This window comes from Meles meles, chromosome X, assembly GCF_922984935.1.
Source record: "Meles meles chromosome X, mMelMel3.1 paternal haplotype, whole genome shotgun sequence".
In the NCBI taxonomy this organism is placed as follows: domain Eukaryota; kingdom Metazoa; phylum Chordata; class Mammalia; order Carnivora; family Mustelidae; genus Meles; species Meles meles.
Window position 1 is genome coordinate 34,647,917 of NC_060087.1, and position 19,860 is coordinate 34,667,776.

The 19,860-nt window shown below is 49.0% G+C and overlaps 1 protein-coding gene across 2 annotated transcripts in view; it reads left to right on the forward strand.

Annotated features, from left to right (window-relative positions):
- TSPAN7 (tetraspanin 7) overlaps window positions 1–19,590 on the forward strand; it is a 125,524-nt gene extending 105,934 nt beyond the window's left edge. For both annotated transcript variants that reach the window (XM_045996430.1, XM_045996429.1), the window contains 6 exons: window positions 496–570; window positions 2,960–3,055; window positions 4,488–4,643; window positions 10,260–10,343; window positions 18,269–18,344; window positions 18,602–19,590. In XM_045996430.1, coding sequence (XP_045852386.1) covers window positions 496–570; window positions 2,960–3,055; window positions 4,488–4,643; window positions 10,260–10,343; window positions 18,269–18,337 — 480 coding nt within the window. In that variant the 3' untranslated portion in view covers window positions 18,338–18,344; window positions 18,602–19,590. The remainder of the gene's footprint in view (window positions 1–495; window positions 571–2,959; window positions 3,056–4,487; window positions 4,644–10,259; window positions 10,344–18,268; window positions 18,345–18,601) is intronic.
- Window positions 19,591–19,860: the final 270 nt, after the last annotated feature.

The following is a 19,860-nucleotide window of genomic DNA, read 5'->3' on the forward strand; positions in this document are numbered from 1 at the left end:
GGGGTCCGCGGGTGGAGGGACTACGCTCAGCTTGCAGAATCCAGCTGGAGGGTGCCTGCAGACGCCAGCCGACCGCCATGGGGCAGATGGTCGGAAGGACCCCCTAGACGAGGCAGAACCGTGACCTCCAGAGTACTTATCTCCCCCCCCCCCCGCCAGCGTACCTTCTTGCTCCACGCTTCTAACATCCAAAACAGTAGCTACCTGAGTTATAAAAAGCTTTTCCACATTTCTCCTGGTTGAGCTGAGTCTGTGGATGAGCTCTCCTCAGCGTGTGTGGCCCACAACACTTATGCATATTAAACAGACACATTTCTATATTGAGGCTCATGTAGGGAAATCTGGACAAGAGTATTTTTAAACCTTTTCTCCGCTTTGGCTGGGGGATGTGAGGATCTGTGTGGTTCCCTGAGATGGCAAAGTCACCTAACCCCAAAGGAGCCCTCACCCCAATCCTGACGTGTCTGACTTTGTCCCCGTGTGCTTGATTTTCAGTATGCCATGTTTCTGTCACTGGTGTTCCTGGCTGAGCTGGTTGCCGGCATTTCTGGATTCGTGTTCCGTCATGAGGTAAGTATACACAGAGCAGAGAACGCAGTTAGAGGGTCTTCTGGGACGAGGACTTTTAAAGCCTCTTGCAATGTGTGAGGGGCGCATAGAGGTTAGCGGTGTCTCCGACGGTCTCACTTCATAGGGGCTGAAATGCCAATAAAAATCTAAATGCAGGAATTTCACCAGACTCGAAACCTGAGGTGTGGATCCTCACTCCATTCTGTGAAGGAGCTCCTGCAGGAAGTGATTCTCCACCTTGTTTTAAACCAGTGACCTTCGCTGTCAATCAAATATACTCCTTTTAGAACAACAGCTTCGGCAAAAGGCCCAAGTGGGTGTCTATATAACGAGATTTCTGTGACTGCTTGATTTCCCCCAAACAGCCTGCACTCCCCTCTTCCTCCCCAGAGTGCTGGCAGCCACCCCTTGCCAGCTGGGGGTAGAAGCCAAGCCCAGGAGTGAGGAGCCCTGTGACTCTGTGTGGTGGTGAGGGGAATAGAGGAAAGGGCCATCATGATCTGACACCCCTACGTGGCTTTGTTTCGAAATGACATGTAATACGTTTAGACTTCGGAGGCTGGAGAAAAAGAATTCTGAATGCAGTTTTGTGATCGTAACTGTGGTTTCAAGGACATTGCTGGCTGTTTTGCATCCTGTGTGGCCCTCCTCCCATGGACTGTCACTGGGGCTGCTCTATTGAGACAATGGGTAGACACTCGGGCAGAGGCGAGACACCCTCATGCTGTCTGTAGCCACCATGGTGTCCCCTGTCAGACGTGTATAGTGGTGACAGGTCAGACAGGGTACATGCTACAGTCAAGCCCTGATGCTAACTCCCCCCACGGTCTGGTATTATGCCCTGTAAACAGCAGTAAAGCCAGAAGTCGGGATGCATGTGTTAGAAGGGGGGGGGGGGGGGCAAGATAAAGGTGGAAAGCACACCGAGGCTGTTGAAAGTCTGGCATGATCTGTCCTGGACCTGTTTCTGTGCTTGGCCAAGTTTGGTTCCCAGTGAGCTAGCTCGTGGCACTTTCTGCCCCTTTCCCCATTGCTCTGGTTTTCCTCTCACCAGAAGTGTGATCTCGGGTGTCAAGGCCGACTTCTAGAACCCGTTTTGTACAGGCGCTGCATCTGGAATTAGACTCCCCATTTTTATTGTCAGGTGAGGCGAAACCTGATGAGGTCCCGGCCTCCATGGCCCCAGAGGTGCCCCTGATGCATGTGTGAACTCCAGACACAGCTGAGCCCCTGCCCGCTCTCCTCCCACATGCTGCCGTGACTGGGCTCCCCGGGGGCCGGGAAGAGGGATACCCAGGGCCTAGGCACCCTCATCCAGCTTGCCCCCGTGCCTCTGACACCCTGAGGGGAGTGGGAGGTGGGGATGTGATGCCACCCTTTGACCAGGGGCAAAGGGCTTGTTTCTCCAGTGGAAGTCTTCACAGTGGCCCAGGATCTGCTCCATGTGCCCCTGCCCAGCCCACAGAAACCATGCAGGTGCAATGAAATGAGAGGACACAGCCAGGTGCAGTATCCACCTTGGCTTAGAAGCTCCATGGGACTAGTGTCCACTGGTCCACGGGCAGAGCGCCCGGTATTTCCGCAAGGTGCCTGCCTCTGTGGGACCAGCGCTGTACTCAGTCCACCGCTTCCCATCAGGCTGTTACTGTCATCTGCTGTCCTCCCCTCCAGAGTCGTTTCAGCAGTCGCGGGCAGTCTCGCCAGACGTGGGGAGCTGCGTGGTAATACACCTGACACGCCCCCTTCAGCGGGTTTCCAGGGGAACAGAGCTTGGAAGTTAGCCCACTGCCAAATGTGCTCCCAGAGGAGGAGGAAGGGTTTTGTGAACTACCTCGTAACAAGAAAAGTTCACGTCCTTCTGTCTCTCTTTTTGGCCTCGATAAAGACAGGTTAAGTGCAGGTTGGTTTTGCCCCACTCTTGTATGCTAGAACAGCGATCCGTGTCTGGTCACAGCGTCATCAGTCTTCCCGCCCCTAGTGGCCTGCCCTTTGTTATTCTTCGGAGCGAGGGCAGGAAAAGTTACAGACAGAACGATGGCCATCAATCAATTTGAAGACAATCAGGAGAAAAGCCAGGCCTGAGGTTGGGGCTCACTCTCACAGCTCTTTCAGAAGCTGGCCACAAGGCAGGCTTCTTTCTTTGGATTACGGATGAGGAAAACAGTTTTTTTAAAAAAAAAAATCCCGAGCTAATAAATCCCTCAGCGAATTTCCTGAGAATTTCCTGAGATCTTTTGTCTCAGAAAACAGGGCATTCCACCCCCGCCCTCTGGCCTACATTGATTCAGAGATTTTTCAGAAGCGGCCATTTTGGGGTAGAATTCGGTACAAATCTGAGTCCGTTTGGATGGCGGTAGACCAGAACCATATTCCTCCCTTCCTTCTGCAGATCAAGGACACCTTCCTGAGGACTTACACGGACGCCATGCAGAATTACAATGGCAATGACGAGAGGAGCCGGGCGGTGGATCACGTGCAGCGCAGCGTAAGTGACGTCAGGCCTCAGACGTGGGGGCTGCTGGGGGCGTGGGGCCATCAGCATTTGCTACTGACTCCTGTCCTCCATTTCCATTGCCAAGAGTTCACACCCAGTCCTTGTCCAGGGTCCAGTTATCCGGGTAATTAGCATCAGTAATTAGACCAGTGCCTGTGGCTGGCCTTTCATCAGTATGAATTAGGAGCCTCCCAAGGAAAGCTAGCTTACCCTTAAAACCCCAAGCCTTGGAAAGGAGGTGCTCAAGGTACAGCAGCCTTGCTTGGCACTGGCGCCCAAAGGCTGGCATTCTGGAAGTTTCTTCAGGCTGAGTGAAGCGCTCCAGTGAACTGTGTTTACTAGCTTGGGCAGTGTGGTGGGGGTGAACCGTGGGCCTAGGAGAAGCCAAGGCAGGAGTGGGAGTGCCCCAGGCTGCCTGGCGCTTTGCCGAGGAGCTCAGGGAAGTAGCTGTCCCCTGCCCGGAGGTGCTCAGGGGGACAGATGCTGGTGCCGAATCCTCCCGGTTCGGCTGGGTCATCTAGGGAGCTCTTTGGGCGGGGGTGGGGGGGGGGGCGCTATGTATTTTCCTTTGTCTTTTACTTCGGCAGCAGTATTTTTATTTTGTTTTATTTTTTGGCATTTTGAGAACATTCCAAATTCAGCAGAAAACTTGATAGCAGAGTATAAGGAACCATATACACTTTACCCAGATTCAGTAATTCATTTCTACTTTTGCCTCATTTCCTTTAACATTCTCTACATCAGAGGTTGGCATACTTTTTCTGGGAAGAGTCCTGTGGTCACTGTTTTAGGCTTTGAGGGCCATGCCGTCACTCTGTGTCACGACTACACAGCTCTGTTCTGGAGGCACACAGGCAGCCGTAGTCTGCGAAGGGCTAGGCATGGCCATGTCCCCCAAAATTCTCAGTGGTAAAAGCTGACGGCCACACATAGTTTATCAACACCAGCACTCTCTTCTTCCTCTTCTCTCCTTTCTCTTCCTCCCTGCTTAACCATTTGCTTATTGGCATAGATCCTCTGATCTATAAGCCTTAAAAAGAGCTTTTTAAAGCCTTTCTTATCTTGGCTTCCCCACCAACAAGCCTGGTTTAGTCACTCCATACCTGGAACAGCAGCCAGTCCACACAGGTGATTTCCATGTGGAGCCGGGCCAGAGAACCCGGCTTTACTTTGTGGACGTGGTAAGAAAGCCAACACAACATGCAGTCTGGGGCTGGCTTTCTTCTCTCAGTTCAGGCAGGCTTCCCAGTGAGTATGAGTATTCGTGGAGCCTCAGTTAACCTTTCCTCACCAAAGCTGTGCCTGTTGACTTAGGGTCTTGGCCTGAGTTCCTCATCAAAATGGCGCATGCGAGGTGGTGGGGCGGGAGAGCGCGGTGTCTGTGATCCGCATGCTTGGATTCACTCCCTTGCCCCCTCAACAGCTGAGCTGCTGTGGCGTGCAGAACTACACCAACTGGAGCACCAGCCCCTACTTCCTGGAGCATGGCATCCCCCCGAGCTGCTGCATGAACGAAACCGACTGCAACCCCCAGGACCTGCACAATCTGACTGTGGCTGCCACCAAAGTGAACCAGAAGGTAGGCTTGCTCTCAGCCCTGATGGGATCTGTGGCGAAGGTGGGGGGGTGGGGGCTGGGGGCCGGGGGGCTTTTGGTGGGTGTGCTTCTGTGAAACTGTGCCAAATGGGTCAGAAATGGTAGTCTGGGTGAGAGGGCGGAGTCTTTCCCCGTGGCCCTTCCCTGTCTGGGACGGGGCACCCAAGGCCATCCACTGCTGAAGGAGCTCCTGTGACTCAGCAGAAAGCGACCAGGCACCGGGAGGGAGGTTGAGCAACGGTTCCTGCTCACCTGGGCTGATGTCAGACAGGGACTGTGGCCTTTCTTCTTCCTGGCTGCCTTTCTTCTGCTCAATCTACCTTCTAAACATGGAATTCTTCACAACTGGGTGCCAGTCCTTAGCAGGAAGGGGGACGAGAGTTGACAGACAACATCTGCTTCTGCCACGATGGTGGCCTTTATTTTAAGGTGTTCTCTGCTTGTGGAAAAGAAATCAGCAACTCCGCTTCAACTCACTGTCAGCATCCTGACTCCCAAAGAAATCAGAGAGAGAGAGAGAGAGAGAGAACTGGCTAAAAGACATTGGAGAGGTAGTAGGTAGTGAGAATGAGGGAAATAGAATTTCAGTCATCAGAAGGAAGACCAATTCTGTCTTCCACTTCACAGAGAATAGGACGAAGGCACAATAAGACATGTTTGAGGGCTGTGTCCGCAGTCTGAAAGATTTAGAGAAATGCCACATAGAAAATATGTTTCGGTAGAACAGAAGGGAGGAAAACACCAACCCTCTGCTGACTTCACCTGCTGTTATGCAGCCATCGGATCAGTTTTCTTTTCTTACTGAGATAAAATTCTATTCTTCCAAGGTCTTCAACACTTAACGCGATCCGGGCCAACTGCTGAACAATTCGCAGACAGTAGCCATCCTCTCAAGATGAGAACGTTAAGACATGGCTTCTGTATTTTACCCATTTAATGTTGGTATTTGTAGCATAAATGCTGCAGAGCATTGTTGCCCTTCTATAAGTTCATTGTGTCATTCTGGGTTTATGACCTGTTATGGATGTGATGCGGTCAGATGTTCCGTGCTGACTGCTTCTTGTCTTAGCTAAATGGACATCTGTTCCTCTTGGAATTTTCTTATGAACCCGAAGGTTGAGCTTTCCTTTGTGTCTCATCAGTAAGGTAACTTCTGGTCTCTTCATGGGCATCCCCACTGAGCCCCCAGAGATGTCCTCATGCTGCCATTTTACGAAGCTCCGAGCATACCCAGGTCCAAGGCAGTGAGGTCTGAGCATGACAGAGCCCCAGGAGGTTGTTTGTGGATGCAGCACCCATCAAACTGGCTCGTCTTTTTTTGCCCCCAAACTTCCTTTCCCTTTGTGAAAGTTGGGGATCTAAAAGTCAGGGACGTGGGCTATGGCGTCCAACTCCAGTTTCAATTCTGGCTTAGCCACCTGCTAGGGGTGACCTTTCTCAGTCATATTTTCTTATTTTTTCTCAGCTGCAAAAGGGGGATGATCGTTCCTGCCTCTTAGGATCAGCAGGAGGACAGAACGAAATAAAGTCGCTGCAGCACAGGGCCTGGCCCCGAGTAAGGACCAGAGAAACGTTAAGTGTGATGTTCAATGTCAGCTACAGTACAGACAGCACCAGGGAGATGGTGAAGTTTGTCTCCCTCTCTACCACACTGTCCTTCATCAGGAATGATGTAGCACGTCCTCAGAGGGAAGATCTTTGTTAGTCTTCAAAGGCATGTTCGGAATCCTATCCTACAGTGCATCTCTATGATCTTCAGAATTCTTTCCAGAAAGAAAGATAGGGTACCATTTTTTTTTCCATTTCATTCATTGATAACCTGCAAACTAGACCTCACTCCCTGCCTCCCCCCCACACACACAGCCATCTTGCTCGATTTACATTTTCCGGGGCAACTCAGATACCTGGAAAGGGGCTTAACTTCAGCCTGGCTTTCTCTGTGGAGAAGAAGTGAGGAAAGAGTGAAATTTGCCTACTGAGTCTCATTTCATGCCCACGCGGACCTCTGGGACAATGAAGGCCCAGGTCTAAGTCTCGGAAGCCTCACCTGTAAAATGCTGGAGATAGGGCTGGGGTGAATACCTAATAGGAAACGCTCATAAACGTTAGCCCCCCTCTCCTGACTCCCTCCCCCAGGAGCCCCCTGTAGTTCCACGGAATCGTGCTGTCTAGAATACACGCATTCTTAATCCCTGTGGATGCTTTCATGTCTTGAACCCTACGATTTAATAGCACTGAAAGATGACTCTTGGCTCTCACCTGGCAGCCTGTGCAACCTGCCTTGTTCAAGTCCCTGGGAGAGAAGCAGGAGGGAGGTGAGACTAGCTAAACAGGATATTTATTGTTTTGTGTAGACGGGATTTATTTTGGTTTTGCCAGCAGGATGTTGAAATGCCTGCAGTTCCCGTGGCTGACAGCACTGACTGCGCCCCTGCTCCCTCGAATTCTTGACATTTTTTTAAGAGCAAGGGCAAGAGGGATATTTCCTATCCGTGACTGTATTGGTTTCAACCTGCAGAGGGGCAAGCAAAGGACCTGCTCTGTTTCTGAATGTTTCCTCGGACACTTAGCAGGTCTCTGTAGGTTTCTCTCATACCTGACCACCAGGATTTCATTTGAGGAAATGAAAAGAGATTGTTGTGGGCAGATTAGATCACAGTGTAGTGGGGAACATGAGGTAGAATGTAAACATGGCCTTGCCGTCTGCAGATCTGAGCTGAGACCTGGAGAATGGGCTCATGGGTCCCACCCAGTGAGTAACAGAGGAATCCAGAGGTGGAAAGTATTGATTTCAACCTTGATCTTACACTGTTTACACAATGACAAAGAAGTGAAATCACTTTCATCTCTTCATTTTAACGAACCTCCTACTGATAGGATTCATTAATTTGCTGTCTTCTTTAGAATGAAAAGCCATGGGAGATCTTTTCTTCTAGAAGAGTGTTCCTCAAGCTTTAATGGGCAGCTGAAACTCCAGAGACAGTGGTCACATTCATTAAAATTCATTAAAAATGAATAACCCAGAGATTTGGCAGATTCTGATGGAGGAAGTCTGGAGGGAGGCATCAGATTCTGCATTTCTAGCAAATTCTCAGGGGATGCTGCTGCCCCTGGAAGAGCCCCACTTGGAGGAGCAAGGTTGAGAGAGAACGATTTTGTCACAGTTGCCCTAACGGCAGAGACGCATGTTTCCAGTTGCTCTTGCTGGTTGGAATGGGCTTACCAAAAATGTGATTGACTCTGCTCCGAGTCTCCTACAAATGGAACAGAAATCATATGTCAGAAAAATATATTCCGCTTACATGCAGAATCACCTGCCTCGCTTTTCTCTGGTCTTTATTGTTGGGTTTGGGTTTCCGTATCTTGAGGTGACCTGCCACTGGCATTGGACTGAATGAACTTCATCTCTCTGCCCGACCATCACTGGGGGGAGAAGATATGGTCATGATGGCCGCCTGGGCAAAACACGGCCCCAGCCACTACCATCCGGGAAAGTGTTCCAGTACCCATCTCTCTTCTTGCATTGAGTGCTTCCTAACCCAACCTGCTCTCCCTTCCACTACCTTTCGAAAAGTAGCGTGACAGACACTTTCACTAGTAAAAATGAAATCAGCAAGCAGTCTTCTACTACAAAGGGAGAATCAAATTTCAAAATTTCTCATGAGTAGAAGCAGATTTCCTTTCCCACCCGCCTCCAGGCTTCACATTTGCATCCGCTAACCAGGGAGTACAGTCGGCCCATTGCACTGAAAGCACGTGTCAGAGCGCTGCTGCTAAGTCAACGCACTTCTCTGCAGACAGACTGCAGACGCATAAAATACCACTTATTAGAAGCTACAGCACTGGTAGAATTTTCCGAAGCTCTGAGAAATGTTAAATTGGTAATTTTGAATTCCAGTGTGGGAGACATGGTTTTTTTTTTTGTGGTCTTCAGATATCATTGCAATTTAGTGTGCCTTTCTTGATAAACAAGAATCCTTTTTACCCTGTTTATGAAATTAATGTCTTGATTTCTGCAGACTTATATATTCAAGTAGAAGCCGTTTCTCAGAAAACTGGGGAAAAAAAAAAACATGTCTTCTGAGACTATATAAGTCAGTTCAGAAATCTAGGCTGACTTGGCCCAGTTTCAAATAAATATTCATATAAAGACACATACACACACAGAGAGAGACACACACACACACACACACACACACAGAATTCAACCTGTCAGGCATTTAACAGGAAGAGTCAGCTTGTGCCTTTGCATTATAGGCGATACACAAAATTTGGTCCTACTTGGACCAGGTTGATAAAATATAATCCCGAATAACAACAGCAAACAAACTTGTTTAGCAACCTGGTTGAACTCCAGCCAGATCATTTGTTTTTAAAGAAAGGTGATTGACTTTATCAGTATTACACTAACATTGAAATTGATGAAACGGGTGTTGGTTTTAATCACAGCATTTGGAGATTTCATTGTTTGTGAATGGAAAATTCACTTCATTTTATGAATGAAGTTACTGACACCTAGAAAGGAGAAGTGAGGGAGCGCATTGGTAACTCAGCCAGTTAGGCATCTGACTCTTGGTTTCGGCTCAGGTCCTGATCTCAAGGGGTCTGCTTGAGATTCTCTCTCTCTCCCCCTCTCCCTCTGCCACTCCTCCCACTCTCTCCCTCTCTTAAAATAAATAAACCTTAGAAAAAAAAAGAAAGGAGATGTGACTTGTTCAAGGTCCCATAGTAAATTTATGGGAAGGAGGACCATAAAACATGGGTTTTTCCCTGTTTGGAAAAAAAAAAAAGGTAATGGTCTGCTTAGGGAGAACCCCAAAACACAATAAAGGTGGCGGCATTCACCAACCCCCAACCTGACGATTTCGCTTTATTTTTCTAAGATTGTGTCACTTGTTATCAAAATGCTAGTAACCGTGTTTATTTTTTTTTAATATTTTATTTATTTATTTGACAGAGAGGTCACAAGTAGGCAGAGAGGCAGGCAGAGAGAGAGGAAGAAACAGGCTCCTCACTGAGCACAGAGCCTAATGCGGGGCTCCATCCCAGGACTCTGAGATCATGACCTGAGCCGAAGGCAGCGGCTTAACCCACTGAGCCACCCAGGCGCCCCAAGTAACTGTGTTTATTATGCTGAGTCTTCCTGTGCAAGGGTATGGAACGTGGAATGCCTCTGTACGGTCGGAGTCTGCGGGTTTGCTTCGGAGGTCTGACAGATGTCCTGCTACACTTCATCCTACCACTGAAACATTTCTGGATGAAATGATGTATCTGGGACTTGTTTTAAAATAGTCCAGCCAGGGGAGGAGAGCTGAGATTTAAATGAAACCAGATTGGCTACATGTTCATTGTGAGGTTAGAGAAAGGGTCACTCGGGAGGTCACGGTACTACTCTCTGTACTTTTACTTATGTTCGAAATTTTCCCTTTTTTGACTTTGGGCAGAATGCTAGCGAGTTCCTAGGGTGAGAGGCAGCTGGATTTGCCGACTGCGGGTCGGAGCGTATGTTGGCTAGGGTTGCGGGTTAACACCGCTCAGTCTGGCCTGGGTGTGAAATGTGTCTCTGAGGCCCCGACACGCTCTCTCTCTCTGTTTGCAGGGTTGTTATGATCTGGTGACCAGTTTCATGGAGACCAACATGGGAATCATCGCCGGAGTGGCTTTTGGAATTGCGTTCTCCCAGGTAGGCTGCGTAATTGTGCGGTCAGGCCTGGCCTTCCCCAGCCTCCTGCCCTGGCTTCCTTCCCCGGGCTCCCGATTCCCTGCCGGCCCCCCTGGGCCTTGGGAGAGGCTGATAGATGGGGTTGGAGCTCCTTGCTCATTAGTCCTCAGGTCATCTGTTTATTGATTTTTCTTCTTCAACTTAAATGAAGTTTGGCCATCAAGGGAATATCAGTTACAGTTCAACTAATGACTAGCTCCAGAAAACAACTTGCTGCTTCTGTAGGTCAAATGGAGGTTAACTGAACCAAGTACTGGCTTAATTGGAGCATAAACAACTCAAAACGTCAAATGGCTGATCTGGGTTTGGGGGGAGGCTCTTTTTTCCTGGTTGACCTGTCCCTGTTTTGTTCTTCGTTCCTGTCGATTATGCATGAGCCGTCTCCTTTTATAGAAAGCCTACAGTTAGCGAACTTTGTCTGGCGATCATTACTTTCATCCTAAGTTTGACTCCGGTTCCTTACAATGGAAGTGGAATTCTTGTCTATTAAATTGTGCAGCCCTTTATCTCCATCCAGCCTCTCTAAAATAAAAGGAAAAGTCATTCTGCCAGCAAAGTGTGCCACGCGGACTCATTGATAGAACACGATTAAGCTGACTCTAAACTTTGGCCCACCTCGGCCTGGCAGCACAGTACCCCACAGGCATCTGATCTCCTGGCCAAATGATCACATTGCTGCAACGACAGAGCTCTGGGTGGGAGGAGGATTGGCATGTATACTTAACAACCAAATGAAAACTTGGTGTATGTTTAACTCTGAATTTTTTCAGGCCAACAGATCATTTTTCCAACAAAGCCCAATTAACGTTCTCTCGGTAATGTTTCCACCACTCTAATTTCCCCTGCCTGAATTCCATCTTTGCTCTCTCGGACTATACTTACCTTTCCCCTGCCCTCCCCCACCTCCTTCCTTCCTGCCTAGCAGTGTAGGTGCACGTTCGTTCTAGCCAAGTCTTCAAATGTTTTAATTGAAATACAGCATAGACGGAAAAGTACGTAAATTATAAATGCACAGCTTAACAAACCAGCACAAAGTAAACATACCTGCGTCACCCTCACTTAGATCAAGGACTAGAACACGGCTCTAGTCGTTTTTGCAAAGAAAGGGTTTCACCGCAGGTCAGTTGACAAAATTCTTCCTCAGCGGTGACGAAAACCTAGGTGACATTTCATCTCACAAAAGCATGTGGACTCATCCCATGGGAGTGTGTGCTCCTTGTGGTCTTTTACCATGCTTCTTCGTTGTTGGCAGCCCATGAAGGGAATTACACCCTCAACACGCCAACACGCAAACCAAGATGGCACCACAAACCATGCCATTTTGTCTCCAGAGATGTTTCCCAAAGAGTTGCTGCCCCAGACTTTCTTCCGACAGCCATCGCGCTTCAGGGAGGCATCTGTAAAGGCCGAGGGATATATCAGGGATCCGGGACCCACGTCCGAGCCAGACATGCAAGGTGCACTGGGGAGCTTGCATATCCGTCTGTGCATTTATATGCAAGGTCACATTAATGTCACCAACAGGCCAGAAGCGTGCTTGGTGGCTGGGGACGACTGTCCCCTCAGAGGAAGGAATACAGGTGAAGGTGAAGTCTCCCCTAATGGCTTTCCTAGAACCACAAAGGGACCTGATGCCAGTACTCTCTCCATGAGGAGAAGAGAGCCTCACAGAACCTGGAATCTCATGGATAAAAAGTTATGTGATCTAAGAATATTCCCGCACGGCCATAAGGGGCATGGGGGATTCTCCCGTTTTCATTAGTGAAGTGAGCCAAGTCATGAAGATTCCGATGAAGACCTCTCTTCTTCTCTCATGCTTCCCTATGAAGGGGAGGGGAGGCATTTCCACTTTAGACAAATCGCCTGATGAGCATGAATCTGTCTATCCTAACCTTGAAGAAATCCCCGATGTGGGGATTGTGGAGTTTGCTCTGTGGCCCTCTGGGGCAGTGAGAGAGGGGCCAGCATCCCTGAGGGAACCCCCACACAGAAACTCTGCAGAGATTTTAGGGCTCATCAAGGTACCACATCGTTGCTGGGTTAAGACAACAGAACACAAAGCCCAGGGGCATCACCTAGCCAATCCCATTCACCCGCAGGACCAGACGGGGCAGTGAGGTGGAGACTTGAGACCTGCCATGCTCAGCTGGAAGACAAGCCCTAGCTGTCTTTCACTAGCGGGATGTGCTAGGAGCCTCGGGGCTCCCGGCAGCTGAGGTTGGCTTCCAGATACCAGTAGATCCAAGAAGGCCTTTCTGGGTCAGCGGGGGCCACTTACCAGCTGCCATTCAGGAAGAACCAGCCACACTGGTCCTGGTCGATGACCCAGAACCAAAGCTTTAGCCACATGTGCTCAAAATTTTTAGGACTAGTATCAGAGCAAAACCTGGCAAATGCTGGCTGATTTAGGTGATTCAGTCATGTTGGCTGATGTCTTGGCCTTCCTGTACTAAAGCAGGTTCTACTGAGGAGAGGCCAAAGTAGGTAGGAAAGAACAGAGCTCTGTCACGCATTCTCTCTCTCTCTGCCCTCTCCCTCTCCTCTCCCTTCCTCCTCCCCTTTCCTCACCCACCTCCACCCGCTCCTTGCCCTTCCCCTCGCCTGCTCTGCTGACATCCACATCCACACTATCATCTGTGGAAAAGAACTGGCCTTGCTCATCTGTCGTGTCAGAAAGGAAAGGTGCTGTAGAGTATAAGGCAGACGAGCTGAGTCTAGCCTTTCCATAGACTGCGCAAAAACTCTGTCCCTGGTTAGCTCCTTTAGCCAACTGAAAGCCCTTGAGTTCTGTTCTGGGCAGCAGGATTTGCGCAGACATTTAATGTTTCTCTTACAGGCTCCCATGGCCTGAGCCCTCTCAAGGGAAAACCCATTTGTCTACACTCGATGGGCAGGTCCTGCTCCCTCTAAATTAATTCTTAGCAGGAAGTTGAGTGTTTTGATAGGCTACCTCCTCCCTAAATCTTCGGCAGCTACTCTCACTCAAGACAGCTTGGAGAGGGAGACACACACAAGCAGAGTGTGAGTGCGTGTGCGTGCGCCCATGTGGAGGGAGAGGGAGAGAGTGGAGGAAAATGGGAATATCACCACCCTCGCCCACCCCCCGCCCTTAACATGACCCAAAGCCAGAGCTGAGGGTGTCTGAGTCTGGACACTTACTCCATTTGTGACGCTGCCCCTGACCTTGGTTGGCCTTGTGCTGTGGGTTGCAAGTGGGGAGTGGCAACGCTCCCACATCCAGTGTAGACAGACACACAGCCTTGCTGGACGTGGAAGGTGTTAGGCTGGATTAATCCTCCACATGCCAGAAGAGTCCTGAATGGGGACAGTAGAGCTATTTTCCAGAAGTGGACGGTTGAGTGGCTTGCTTGAGTCTGGGCACAAGATCCAAGCTTACAATTCTGACCTCTCCACCTGGCCTGCTCTATTAAACTTTGGCACCAAAGATCACCCTTGTTCTTGCCTCAGGAAGCACCTAAAGGGAACTTGTTCCGTGCTTTTATAGCAAAAGGAGGGAGTCTGTGAAATTGAAAGGAAAAAGGTACTCATCAAAAAATACAGACCCTCCTCCTATCCATCCATCCCCAGACCCGCACTCCTTCGGGGCTTCCCCCAGGACCCACAGGCTGCTGGGATGATTCATTGTGAGTCAGGAACTCTCTTCTGGGACTTGTCGACCTTTTCCACGTAGAGGTCTGGACGAAGCTGTTCACAGCCTTGATGAGATGTGGCCAAAGAAAGCTAACGGAGCTCTTTACTTATTTCCCTGGTATCTTCAGAGTCCGAGATGGTCCCGAATAGCATTTATACAGTTTTATGTCAAACCAGATTCCTTGGTGCATGCCCATGACACGGAACCCCCACCTCGGTCATCCGCATACCACCCCCTGGCATTACAAGGATCGAAGTTTTTGACCTATTGGTAGTCGCTTACTTGTTCAAAAAGTGGCCTTTACAACTTTGCTGTCCTCTCTGGGGACAGGAATCAGGAATTGGGCCACCTTTGCCTCCCATGGTGATGGCAGGAACAACGCCCTCGGCCCATCGCTCCTTACCTCTCTAGTCTTTGCTGACCTGGGCCCCACCTCTCTCGCACTCCTCTCTCCTACCTCTTGGCATCTGCCGGGTCCCTGGTGACTTGCAGAGCCCTTGTGAAGCAACCCATGTCGCTCGAGCTTCCCGGCGCTCAGACCTCACAGGCTGTCTCTGTGGGAGGGCCTTCACGAAGCCTGGAGTCAGCCTTCTGTTAAGCAGAGGCCCTTTCTTCTCTCTCCACCTCTCTGGCTTCTCAGTTCTTGAAGCGGCAAAACGTCCTAGAGGTCCCCATGACGCAAAAGAAAGCAGAATATAGTACTAACAAGGCAGACAGTGGTAAAAATAAAATGTAACCTCAAAAAAAAAACCAGATGAAGATGAATTACAAAATCTTCGTCAACCAAGTATAAATAATCTGATCTAAAACTCTGGAGGCCGTCGGACAGCAGGCCTTTCACCGGCCATGGGAATGGTGAGGGGTGGCTCTGGGGTCTCCATCCTGAGGGGTTCCAGCATGAGAGACCAGCCCCCTTTCCCTCTCTCTGTCCGGGGCTTAAAGCGGAAGTCTGGCCCAGTGCCTACTTCTTGCAGCCTTGCTACACAGCAGCAAGACGCTTCTCGGGGCACAGAGTGTACCCCTCTGCTCTTTGAGGGGCTTTTCCCATACAGTTAGCGTGAAACAAGGTTTTGTCAAAACAAGGCTGGGCTTTGTTGGCTACAGAGGAACTGGATCTAGTGTCAAGCAGGTGTTTGTCTTGACTCACACTGAGGCAGAGGCCCCGACTTTGGCTAAAGAGCTTCCCGTCACGTACCCAGAAATCACCTGGTAACAGCTTCTATGAAGTAGGGGACCCCCCCCCCCCCCCGCCGCTGAGCTCCTGACTTTCCATTCACTCAGTACTTATGGAGGTGGGAGGGCAAAGTTTCTCTCAAATACGGTAAAAACACGAGAGCAAATTTGAAACCCACAACCCTGTGAAGAATCCAAAATGCCCACTACACCTCAAATCCTAGTTTTTCTTACACTAGAATTAAATAAAATAAAAGCCAGTGTGTGCAAAATACTGTTTTCAAATAGCTTCTATAGTCCTCAGTTCAGGATTTTTGTTTGTTTTTTTAGGAAAACAAATGTCTTAGTAGATGTTAAAAAATAACTTTAAAAATCTATCTTCTGGGGCACCTGGGTGGCTCAGTGGATTAAGCCGCTGCCTTCGGCTCAGGTCATGATCTCAGGGTCCTGGGATCGAGCCCCGCATCGGGCTCTCTGCTCCACAGGGAGCCTGCTTCCTCCTCTCTCTTTGCCTACTTGTGATCTCTCTCTCTGTCAAATAAATTAAAAAAATAAAATCTTAAAAAAAAAAATCTATCTTCTTCCATGGGCAAACAGAAGGTATGTTCTTGCCCAAGAAATAGAAAACACAGTAAGGTTTTGGTTTTGGTTTGGTTTGGTCTGGTTTGGTTTTTTGTTTTCTGAAAAACATCTTTTTAAAAAATTTTTTATTTTCATTCAATTTAGTTAACACATACTATATTATTAGTTTCAGGGTAAAATACAGTAAGTTTAAAAGCAAGTCACTTTCATTTGTAGCCATATTTTTAAAAGTTCTTGTTTCTGTGACAAAGTATGTCCAGTGCTTAAAAATGATGCTATTCCTGTTTTGGGGGGAAGGGAAGGTAGAGGCACATGCTATCCTTTCCTGAAAGCAGAGATTTTAGATACAAGACATAGGTAAGCATCCTAAGGAGTCTTCTGGCTGTGTGGTTCAAGCATCACCATGGAGGCCAGGAGCATCAGAAAGCACTGAATTCCGGGAGCACTGCCAACCTCTTAGTGGGGTGGTAACTCTCCGAAGTGCTTCCGACACACATGAGCTCAACAGGGAAACACGAAACTGATCAGCTTTACAAAGAAAAAAGAGTTTAGGAACTTGAAATCAAATAAAGAGATGCCCACTGAAACCCCTCCATCCAGAGTTTGCAAGGCAAGGCAGGAGGGAGCCCTCATAGCGTGAGATGGAGGAACAATTCTGGAAAGGGCAAGGTCTAGGCTGAGCTATAGGAGTGGGCGGCAAGGGAAGGGGCTATCCTCTGACGGGAGAGAGGGCGGAACCTTAAGCTCTATGTGAACTACCAGTGTGTTTTGGGGGAAAATCGTTTAACGTCCCCTGAGCCCGTTTTCTTATCTGGAAGGTTGGGATGGTAATATTGTAGGGGGATGTGGTGAGGGTTAAATAGCTTAATACACTTGAGGGGCGCCTGGGTGGCTCAGTGGGTTAAGCTGCTGCCTTCGGCTCAGGTCATGATCTCGGGCTCCTGGGATCGAGTCCCGCATCGGGCTCTCTGCTCGGCAGGGGCCTGCTTCCCTCTCTCTGTCTCTCTGCCTGCCTCTCTATCTACTTGTGATCTCTCTCTGTCAAATAAATAAAAAATCTTTAAAAAAAATAGCTTAATACACTTGAAAATGCTGTACCTCTCGTGCTTGTTTTTTGGCCCAAATCTGATTTTTAGGAGAATCAAGTGTGTTAGGGGTGCCTGGGTGGCTGAGTTGGTTAAGCGTGTGACTTGGTTTCGGCTTTGGTCATGATCTCAGGGTCATGAGATTAACCCCCAGGTGGGGCTCTGTGCTGGGTGTGGAGCCTACTTGAGATTCTCTCTCTCCCTCTCCCTTTACCCCTCCCCACCTGCACTTTCTCTCCTCCCCACCCCCCGCCTTAAAAAGTATCAAGTGTGTTCTGGTGTACGTTGGCCCCAGAAATTAGCAGTTCTAATGAAAAGGGAGAAACTATAAGGTTCAAAGTCCTTGCAGTCAGTAGGGGAGGGGGGGTTAATTTGTGTCATGTGGCCCAGAATTCTGGAGGTTACAGCCATGGTTCCTGTGGTGATTTGGTGGTTTGGGCAGGATACTATATGTTTTATGGCACAAAAATGATGGTGGCCCAAGCCTTGGTAGGAGATAGGGTGGGTCCAATAAGGTGGTGATTTTTCCTCACCTGATGGAACTTAACGGTTTTTATATTTCACAGCATAGTTTTACTTTTAAAAATGAAGATAAGAATCTGGGATTCCAGCAAGAGAGGTAGCCGTGTTTCAGAGGTTGCCCTGAGCCACAGTGGGACCTGCTGTGGCTGCATGTGTCCCACCTGTAAAATAAGGGCGACCACGTGGCCTGGATAAATTGCTTCTCTCACCCGGAAGGCTTGTTGACGCGCCGGCATTGGGCGCCAGCCCCCAGAGCATCAGAGTCCACATGTCTGAGTGGAAACCAAGATGTAGGCCGAAAATATCTACATGTTAGAGACAAAGAGAAGTTTAAGCCTTGATGTCCCTTTTCCCCAATCCAACACCTACACTTCAAGCCATGGCTTTCTTACCTCAACTGGCAAACTCAGTCAAGAATAGTGTCTCATTGCCTCAAGGAAAGAGTGATGATCCTGTCAGCCATGAATGCCTGAGGGATCACACCGTGTTGAGATATTTTCCGAATGGGTGTGTTTGGCCTTTTTGGGCATACCTTGCTGATTCTGTGGTCCTTCTGTTTTTCCCCCGACTCTCTTTACATATGAACCAATCGTAATACTGCTTATGTGTCAAAAGTTGTTTTTAAGCAGCCAGAGCATGCTAGACTGAAACCTTATGGCCAGTTCTGGAAACTCCAGTTGTCCTGCCCTAGTGGTCAGACTCTCTAAGTCCTAGACCTCACCAGTGAAATCACGTTTGATCTTTTTCGTTAGTGCCCTTTTCCTTATTCGCATACAAAAGCCCTTGGTTGTGAAAAATTACATCTGGGGGGTCAAAGAAGTGTGCAGTTCAGGGACTTGAGACTGTGGTCTTCCTTTCTCTCCCGGCAACAGCTGATTGGCATGCTGCTGGCCTGCTGTCTGTCCCGGTTCATCACGGCCAACCAGTATGAGATGGTGTAAGGAGAAGGTGAGTGCATGCGGAAGTGTTTAATTTCAGGGTTTTCCCTCGGGGGCACACGCTGCCCTGCAAAGGGGCGAGGGTACCACCCAGCCACTTAGCTACTTGAGCTCGGCGCCACCTGGGAATGCGCTGAAACCTCATTTCTGTGGCTCGGGGACGGGGGGGCGGGGTACGAAATGTCTGAAAGCTCCCTGTAGCTTATTCCCTTCTTTTAAGTCCCTGTTAACAGTTAAGTCACTCACATGTTTTCGTTTCTCCTGCAGTCTTTCAAGCACGATGGAATAAGAGACCTGTCTTAAAAACGAACCACAACACTCTCCGAAAGACTTCCAGAGGATGTTAGAGCACAGCACCTAACACACCCACCCCGCACTCCCTAACCCCCCAGCCAGTGCCCCAGTGACCTGCCCACGCGGTCTCCACTCCGCCTTCCAGCCCGCATCCCATGTAGCGTTCCATTTTGTGAAGCCCCGTCGTGCCAGAGTGTAGCCAGGTTCCCTGCATCCAGTCCTAGTGGACCCCACCTGAGGCCCCCTGCGTGCCAGCTCCTCCATCTGTACTTGGTCCGACTGTAGCTCATTGTAGGTGACTGGTTATCACACCACCCCTGGCCCCGCCGGGCCCTGCATGGAGTGTGGAAGGTTCCCGCTCACCCTTCATCATGAGTGATAAACCCCATACCCCTTGATGTAGATAGGCTGATAGCGCTCTGTTCTTTGGCTTAATCTCCTTTTGGTTTGGTTTTCCCTTTACTAAGACTCCGTTCCTACCTTCTTCAGGCTGCCTAGGATATGTAGAGAGACATCAGTAACCATCCGTGAGGAGGAAAAAAGCCTGCATCATGCATGAAGGACACAGCTGAGCATTAGGTGGCCTCCTTACTCATTATTGTTACATGCCTGGGCACGTGTGGATGGTTTAGTGACCCCCATGGCTTTTGGATGAAACCTATATAATCCTTTTACCAAGCTGTATTGTCGCCTCCTGTGAAGGAAATAGTATCACTTCTGTTCTTCCCGAATTAATTGCTCTTGTGTTCTTTTACTTCTTTCTGTATTTTTTTCTTTGTATCAACATTACGGACATCGAAGACCTCAGCAAATCAGTTTAAAAATGAGTGTGAAGGGGGAACTAAAGTCAAAATATTTTTAGAAGATCTTAAACAATGCCTCTGTCTAGCATGCCAACAAGAATGCATTGATATTGTGAACATTTGTGATACATGTATTAATAAATAGAATCATTACAAATTGCTGTGTTTGGTTCTTTGCTTATCGTGTAAGCGTCTACGCACGTATTTCTACTTTGCCTTGCTCCATGGGTGATTGGGAGCGGATCATCTTACGCACTGCTACACCCCTCCACGCATGGGCCCACCCCTCCATGCACACGCCCACACTTCTACGCATGCGCCCACCTTGCCACACATGCTCCCACGCCACCGAAATAACCTTGGGCGGTGCAAAAGCCAAAGGGTCAGACTTCTTCATGAACATTTCAGAAGCTTGAATCATTTATCAGG